This window comes from Gossypium hirsutum, chromosome A13 (genome assembly GCF_007990345.1).
Source record: "Gossypium hirsutum isolate 1008001.06 chromosome A13, Gossypium_hirsutum_v2.1, whole genome shotgun sequence".
In the NCBI taxonomy this organism is placed as follows: Eukaryota; Viridiplantae; Streptophyta; class Magnoliopsida; order Malvales; family Malvaceae; genus Gossypium; species Gossypium hirsutum.
Window position 1 is genome coordinate 102482618 of NC_053436.1, and position 8869 is coordinate 102491486.

At 27.1% G+C, this 8869-nt stretch overlaps 1 protein-coding gene across 4 annotated transcripts; it reads right to left on the bottom strand.

The window, feature by feature from the left end:
* Positions 1-1039: 1039 nt before the first annotated feature.
* On the bottom strand, positions 1040-8545 carry LOC121212539 (cellulose synthase-like protein E6). Of its 4 annotated transcripts, none has more exons than XM_041085501.1 (9): positions 8109-8545; positions 7710-8034; positions 4789-4929; positions 4540-4671; positions 3086-3295; positions 2439-2666; positions 2009-2356; positions 1371-1848; positions 1040-1288 (listed from the first exon to the last, which is right to left on the bottom strand). In XM_041085501.1, the coding sequence occupies exons 1-9, from the start codon at positions 8369-8371 to the stop codon at positions 1083-1085; spliced, it is 2331 nt and encodes a 776-aa protein (XP_040941435.1). In that variant the 5' UTR covers positions 8372-8545; the 3' UTR covers positions 1040-1082. The 4 variants fall into 4 exon arrangements, with proteins under 4 accessions (XP_040941435.1, XP_040941437.1, XP_040941436.1 ...); XM_041085503.1 differs by having other exon boundaries at positions 3086-3142; positions 8109-8484; XM_041085502.1 differs by having other exon boundaries at positions 1040-1848; positions 8109-8485.
* Positions 8546-8869: the final 324 nt, after the last annotated feature.

Here is an 8869-nt window from a genome sequence, read left to right on the forward strand (position 1 = left end):
AACCCTTTAAAGAATATTGCTATTTGCTTAAATGAAAAATATGTTATTTTTGCTTATATAAGTTTACTATTTTTTTTTGTTTAAATGGAAAATATGACATTTTGTTGGTTATGTAAGTTTAGTATTTACTATTTTTTTATTAACTATATTTTTAGTTATTTATTTTTTTAATTTAGTTCATTTTTTTTTGCTTTATTTAATTTTTCACATAATGTTATATTATCCATGAGATTTGATGGTTTAGAGAAAAATAATATACATGTCGAATATTCATTGATTGGTTTAAATATTCACTAACAATATTAACATAAAGTATTATAATAAAACACACATTGATAATTTATGTATCACATTAGACATTTTATTAAAGTACAAATATCAAATATGGCCTTACCCATAAAACTTATAATAATAAATTATATATAATTTTAAAGCTTCATTTATTACATATACATTTTCTACTTTTAAAGAATTCAAATGTTTTTCTTTAGAAACATATTTTACGATTTGTTTTAAAAATATTCTAACAAATCATATCCTCTAATAATCATTAATTGAATTGGTTTTCTAATCTATATATATATATATATATATTTAAATATTATGATTTAAAAGAGATAAGCAAAATATTTTGATTTGCATGGAGTTGTGGTTAAAACTTTTAATCAGATAACCGTTTAACTCAAGTTCATATATAAATTGTGAGTAAAAGGAAATTTAAATATATAAATACTTTATATTAAAAATATTAAATGTACTTCAATTGAGAATATTGAAATAAAACTTTGGTTGAAGAGGTAAATAAAAATTTTATAAATATTCATAATACGAGTTCATTATCAACATTTGTAACTTTTTTATTGATTTTTTTTAAAATATGAAAAAGAGACAAAAACATCATCGTAATAATATAACTTATTTAAAATATGTAAAATTATTTTAATAACTTTCCTAACTGAATTGATGTCAAGTTCACTCGTGATATCAATTTGCATTTAAACGATAATATTGATAATTTATTTAAATAGAACATAAAATATACCACAAACTAAACATCTTCCATGTGTATTTTAATTTTATGATCAGTCCAAGTTTTCAAATAGAAGTTTGAGGAGTTTATAAGTTATGATGAAAAGATAAGGAAAATTACATATACATGAGACTAATTTTGACCTTTTTTCTTTAAATACAAACCTAGTGTTACAGGCTTGGAGCTTTACGCTCTGAAATTTCGAATCCGATCTTAAATCTGCTGTGCGAGTCTCGGGCTCGGTCGACCACACGCTAACTGTGACACTAGTAAATGGTTAATGTGGAAGCCAAGAGAGCGAAAGCAACGGATTGAAGTGTTACAGATGCTGGCATCTTACCGCTATCTTTTCGGAAGAACATCCCTTGGTATATCGGTAGGTTGATGAAAACCAAAACGTAGCAAAGAAGTATCTGAAAACCGAATACGTCAAAAATCTTCATACGAGCATCACCAATGGCAACATTGTTTGTTACTACCGCAATGAGTCCGAGCAGATTGAAAAGTGCGAGCGTAGCTAAAACCGTGAACATTGGTGACCAAGTCCCGAACTCCATGATTTCTTGCTCATATCTCCGGTGTACATCATCGTCAGCCACTTTTCCGGTGATGGCAAAGGCCGACTTTGAAAACCCAAAAAGTTTGAGCATGTGGTCAATGGCGGCAAAGAGGTAGGAAGTTGTTCTTTTGAACATCCACATCCTCTGTTCATTCAACCAACCTCGGACTGTGCCCCCCAACCATACATATTCCACAAGACTGTGAACTCGGTGGACAAAGATGACATACAAATATGGTATACCCCAAGAACTCGATATCTAGTAATTCACAAAAAAAAAAAGTTACGATAATTTTGAACATGACACCCAAAAAATAACTACAACACGACAATAATCTATAAAAATCCTTAAATAAACACCATAACTAGATTAACCAGTTGAACGGAAAATAAAAGAATAAAGTTGAACGTTATCGTACCTTAGGAAACAAAGAGATGCCTCTAAACAGGCAAAAAGAAGGCACAAAAACATAGTAAAGGGTAGCAAAGCAGTTTGGGGCCCAGAGATTGTAGATGCAATAAGAAAGCTGAAGTTTGAGAGGCATGTTTGGACGACCGTACACGAAAGGACAATGCTTGGACAGAAGGATTTGAAGTTCACCTTCGCCCCATCTCTTGTGTTGTACTAAAGTATCCAACAATGTTGTGGGACCCATTCCCAAGAAGGCTTCCCTTTGAGGATTAAAAAATACAGACCGCCAACCTTTGCTTTGTATGGACATTCCTGTCAGTACATCTTCCACTAAACTCTCATATTTCACTCCCTTCTGCAATCAGCCTAATATGTTGGTATAAAATTTGATACACGAGAAAAATAATTAAAATATGAGAGGAGAGAAAAGAAAAGACCTCTTTTCCCCATGGTGTATTCTCCTCGTAGGTACAACTTGCAAGAGCTTTGCAGTCTTCTTCATTGAAACTTGCACTTCCTATGATTTTTTTATCATATTTCATTGCCTTCAATTCAACTGCAAGTTCCTCGCTATACTTCATTCCACTAAGACTTTCTCTTCTATGAACACAACCAGTTCCAACATAGCAGGGCCCTCCATTCCCATCAAATCCTGCAAGCTCAAGCTTTGGTATATAGATACATTCAAAATTAAAATCATCAATTCTCTCATTGATAGCTAACTTTAATCATGATATTGAAACATTTAAGATTGAACCCTCAGTTTAATTCGGTTATACAACCATCTTTAAAAGGTTGTATTTATTATGTCCGGGATTCCAATTCTAGCATGCACAATCCTTTCTATTCTTAGACTACAAAATCTTTCATACCAAAAAGGAAAAAAGAAATAGTAACTTTGAAGAATCCAAGGCTTAGGCTGGCTGATTTACACAACCTCTTTTAACAGGTGTGATGGCATTTAACAAATTTGAGCTTGAATTCTGGCATTTACAATTTGTTTATGATCTAAAAAGATATGAAACTTCTTGTACCAAAAAAAAAATATGAAATGTTGAAAATTTTGTTGGTATTTGGTGCTCACCTTCATTAGAACTCTCAAGGAACCATAAATTTCATTTTCAGTGAGGTTATCAAAAGCCTGTGGATATTGGACATAAGCAATTTCATGTCCATTTCCTTCATCCAAAAAGAAGCAAAGTGCATCCCTGATTGCTTTGGAATTATTTGAAAACATATCGCAATCTACATTAAGGATAAATGGTGCGTTGCTTACTTTCGAAGATACCCTTATCTGTTCATTCACATATTCAAGATTTAATGCTTTCAATATATATATACACATTCAAGAGATATAAAATAGTCATTTAATTCAACGAAGTATTTATATATAAATACTTATTATTTAAACTTAAGGTGAATATTGAATATAAACATATCTCCAACTTAAATCTATTCAAGGATTAAGTTATTTATCTAGATCGAATTTATATAAATAAAATATGATCCAAACCAACTCAACCTAACTTGTGTTACTATTTATTAATAAAAAATTATTTTTATTTAGATTTTGAAATATGAAGCATGCAAGGGCTAACTAAATTTGACTAAAGAAATATAAATTTTCCCTCCAACGAGAAAGGATTATATGAATATGTGATTTTTCAAAAAATTCAAAACCAACTAAAAATTCTAAAAATCAGGAGAAAAAATTTGATTTGTTATTCTCCTATTGGAAAAGGATATAGATGATGTGAAATTACAGTTTCATACAATCCCTTCTCTACTCCAATTTATGGACAGTGTTCTACTAAAGGCTAATTTGACAATGCTTTTGAAAAGTGTTATGAAAAAATGCTTTTGAAAAGTTTGGTTTAAAATTTAAATGTTTAGCATCGCTGTCAAAAAGTACTCTTGAAAAATAAAATGTCTATTTTAGACATGTTATTATCAAGTAACAAATATGTATTTAAATAATATTTAAATTAGTTAATATTATTATATTTTAATAAAAATATAAAAAAATTTATTATAACTTGTTGTTAATATTTTAATATATAAAATATAAATTTTAAATATTTTTAAGCAATAAGTATTAATTATTTATAAAATTTAATTAGAATATATAAACTATATTTTAAATATTTAAATATAACCATTAAATATTTATAATTAGTATTTTATTTTTTTATTTTTAATTAATGATTTTAACACATTTGTAATTAAACATCAAGAAAAAAAATACTATGTTATTAGAGGGGTGAAAAAGTAATTAAGCACTAAAAATACTTTTGAGAGAGGAAAAATTAAAAATTTTAACTTCTCATTTTCAGAAGCATTTTTGAAAAGTTAAAAATTTCAGTAAAAAAATAACTTGTTTAGCACCGTTTTTCTTCTAAAAATACTTTTAGAGTCAGAAGTATTTTTCTTAAGCGCTGCAGAAGAAGCCCTAACTCATATTCGAACGTGTATAAAAGAGAAATATTGGAAGAAAAGTATAAAAAAAGATTGGAGTAACCATAAATATAGAAGGCTTACTAATGCATTCAAGGCGCCAGCTTTGAAATTATGGTGGATTTGAGGTCTCTTTTCACGTGCCAAATATACAAGGGTTGGCAAAGCTTTTCCTTCAATATCAATGGCGTTAGGGTCTCTTCCATCAATCAAGATCTACAATTAAGTTTTTAAATGCAGAATTAGAGGCAATTATAAGGTAGGAGTGAAATGTAGTAGTTATAAGGTTTGCGATCCAAAAGTATAAAAAAAAAATAAATTGCAGCAAATTACTTGAAGAATGGATGGATGATGATGTGGACTAAGAACAAAATCCCATTCATCGAATCCATTGTGTTCTTTGCGTCTGTACGCTGGAACTTTGCCCAAACTTGTGATGCTTTCAATCCTATTCTTCATGTCTTCGTATGATTTCTATAATTCATACCAAAATAAAAAATCTATTCTTACACAAAATTGAAACATCTACAAATTTAATTCATTTATTTTATGTAATCATTTTTATGCAATGACATCCATTTAAATCAAACTAGACTACCATACATGTATTCATTGTACAAGAGTCAATCCAAAGGGCATAAGCATCCCCTTTGATTAAAATGAATTTTTCTTGTTTTAATTTAAACATTTTTTTAGTAAAATACAATAACATGGTAAAGCTCGAAATTAAAAATATAATTAATGCGACTCGAACCCGAACTACACTTGAAATGGTGAATATCATACCATCACGGTGAATAACTATATATTTTAGGATCATCCTAAAATAAGTTATTTCTTTAATTTTTTTATAAATAATAAAAATATAAGTTAATAGATAATATAATTACATTTTCATTCTCCAAAAGTTAAAAAAAATTGTTTAATCTCTTAAAAAAGTTGAAATCATAAATTAACATATGATAAGATTAAAAAAATAATTTAATTATAGCCCTTAGGGGTGAAGCCAAAAAAAATTTCAAGGACCAAAACTAAATTGTATTATTTTACAAGAGTTAAAATACAATTTTCTATTTTAATAGTTTATATCTTTATATTTCTTTAAAAGATTTAATCAAAATTTTATTATTTTTTAAAAGCAAGTCAAATACAATTTTACCATTAACTAATTTAAAACTTTATAAATTCAAAACATAAAAAAACCATTTTAGAAATTGCCGCCGCCCCTAAATTTTGTTTTCTAGATTTATCTTTGACCGTTGATTTATATAGTAAATGTTAGTGTCCAATATTTTGGCTGATTTACTCATGTATGTTGAAAAAAAAAATGATATTTAATCATCTATATTGATTTTTTTAAAAATTTATCAATATAAGTTGTTTTAGAGAAAGAGAAAAATGAGACCTATAGAGCGTCCTAAAATCACATCCTGTAAGTTGTATTTTCATTGAAATACTTAATTTAACTCATTTGCTTAGATAGTTAAATATTAATATTTTTACTGTTAAATCTTGGATTCGATTTCTCTCTTTGACAATGTTATTTTTTTTTTTTTTGTTCTTAATTAATATTTTAATATATTCTCTCTTTTTGTTAGATTGTTAGACAATTATTGTTTCATCCTTGAATCCAGATTTGATTACTCTTATAAGCTTTTTTTGATTTTTTATTTCATTTGTTTAAAGTTTTTTTAATTAATATTTATAATTATTTACAAGATTTTTTTGTATTTTTATTAATAACTCTTTTATTTATAAAATCAAATAATGATTGTGTAATTCTTTTTATATATTTTCCTTTATATATAATATTTATATATCAAATATTTATTTTTTCCACCTATATTGTGGTATGGTGATTTCTAATATGGATTGAAAAATAAATATTACACGTATAAAAATTATATTTACTAAAAATACTGATTTTATAATCATTATTTGATTTTATAAATAAAAAAATTATTAATTAATAAGATAAATTAAAAATAAAAATATTAATTATAAACATTAATTAAAAATAATAATAAAAAATTTGAAATAATATGAAATGAAAAATACAACTATAAAACAGAGGGATCAAACTCAAAACTCAATTAACAAATACACAAACATAAAACCATCTGATAAAAAAGCTAAGTAATTAATTTTAATAAAAATAATTGACATGATAAAACCCGTTTTCTTTTATCTATCCAAAAATAAAATATATCAAAAAAATTTCAAAATCAAAATATCATTTTTTTTCCACCAAAATTAACCCAATATTTTGTTTGTATTAGAGATAGAGAAGTTGATTAAGACATGTTGTTGAACCGGTCTTCGACCTCTCAGCATCATATATGTAAATTGTTACATCTATTTTGGAAGCATATATCTACTAATATGGGGAAGCAACATATGTACATATAAAACTACCATAATATAAAAATAGTATTACAGTACACTTAAATCTAATTTAACTTCAATCTAATATCATACGATCAAGACTTGCCCTGTTAATTTTAAAAAATTATTTTATACGAATTATTGAGTGAATTAATTTTTAAACACCGAATAGAATATATGCTATCCTTCAACTTTGAAAAACAAAAGCTTTAAAAAATGATCAAACATAACCTAGGAAGAATATGAATTTATTAGTGTTGGATTAAATCGAGTGAAATGAAATTCAAGTTAAGTCAAATTTAGTAAGATTGTTCGAGTTAAATTAAAAAAATTAAACATATTAAATTAAAATCTTATCACAATATAACTAATTTCATGTTAGAGCACATCAATTTGAAACTATATATATTTTAAAACATTTTCAAAGTAAAAAAAAAACTTTAACGTAGTAAACTTTAATCATTATTTAACTTATTTAGGTCTCTAAAATCATTATTTTAAAAAAATTTAAAATTTTCACTTTCTTTATGTACTTTTTAGATTTTTTTAAAGGTTTTTTTTTTAAATTCTTATAAATATTTTGAATTTTAAACATTATTTTAAATCCTATTTTTATAATTTTTATTGGAGAAGAGATCAATTTTTTCATTTTAAAAATTGACGGAGAACAAAGTAATATTTATATCAATTTATTATTCAAATAGTAAATTTTAACTTGATTTAAACTCGAAACTTAAATAATTTATTTAAATTATTTCGAAAAAATTAAATAACTCAAATTATTTAATTTAATTTTTTTATTTTTTTCGCACTCATATTCTGTAACTCTCGAAACAAATATATATAATTATTCTGAATAAACGAGTTACCTTGATGATTAACCACTCATTGGCCATGAATACATCATCCACTGGTTCAGGAGTGGTCTGGAAATAAGCCTCAGGAGATGTGGGCTCTACTTTCAGCTTTCTGCAAAACGGAAGCCATAGCTGGGCAAACCGTGAAGCTTCTAATAAAGCATAAAATGTCAAATCGGAGCAACCATCATCAGATAAATAGACGCTTAGCTTATGAGGTGGGTAGTCATAAGCCATGACCGATAACACTGTGCTGACCACCATCGTTGGTGGCTCTAATCTTGGGTCTGCCGTGCACACAAATATGTCTACTCCTGGCAATTCTTCTTCTTCGAACCTGTAAGAAACAAGCAAGCGTTAGGAACAAGAGAAAGGGAATATCTGGAGAGACAGAGTGAAGGAGATGACGACCTGGAAGAGAGTCTGTCTTTGAAAGTGGAACGAAAGACAGGGTTCCACTTAACTATTACAGTGATGAAGAAATAAAAACTAAACCAAAGTTCAGCTACGAACATTCCGACCCAAACCCATCTCTCTGTCACTGGAAAATAGCTCACTCTATGGAAACAAATGAAGCAGATGCCTATGAAGATGGAAGCTGCGTAGGAGCGGAAGAAGACAAGTCCCCCAGCCGGCTTTGTTTCAAAAAGAGGAAGATACCCATTTTTACCCATTCTTTCCTCCTCTCCCTCTCTCAACTCCTTTGATTCAAATGAGTAGAGAGAGTTGATTTTTCATATATGTATATAGACTTCAGAAAAATCTTAGAAACCACAATGACAACAACTGGGGCAAGGTTACGTGACTTTCTAAGATTCTTTCTTATAAAAGGTTAATTTTGAAAAGACATTAACATCTTTAAAATATTTTAATTATATCTATTTTTACAATATTTATTTTTTAAAATTGTTATATAAGACTTGGCATGTAATTCAATAGTTTTATCCTGTATATCCTTCATCCTAAATTAGTCCATAAACTTTAAAAATTTTAATTGTATCGCCAAACTATTAATATTTTATCAATCAAGACTTTCAATTATTAAAAATATTAAATTACATGTCAAATCTTATATAACAATTTAAAATAAAAATTTTAAAGGAAAGTAAAACGTTATCGCATATATTTTAAACTAAAAATAAAGTAAAATTGGAAAAAAGAGGGAGAGAGAA

Bases quoted from the DNA above. Each gene is read 5' to 3' on its own strand.
- LOC121212539 (XM_041085501.1), bottom strand. From the start codon at position 8,371: ATGGGTAAAAATGGGTATCTTCCTCTTTTTGAAACAAAGCCGGCTGGG. The intron at 8,035-8,108 runs GTCGTCATCTCC...TGTTTCTTACAG, and splicing joins AAAGACAGACTCTCTTCCAG to GTTCGAAGAAGAAGAATTGC. The intron at 1,289-1,370 runs GTAAGATGCCAG...CTAGTGTCACAG, and splicing joins GTTCTTCCGAAAAGATAGCG to TTAGCGTGTGGTCGACCGAG.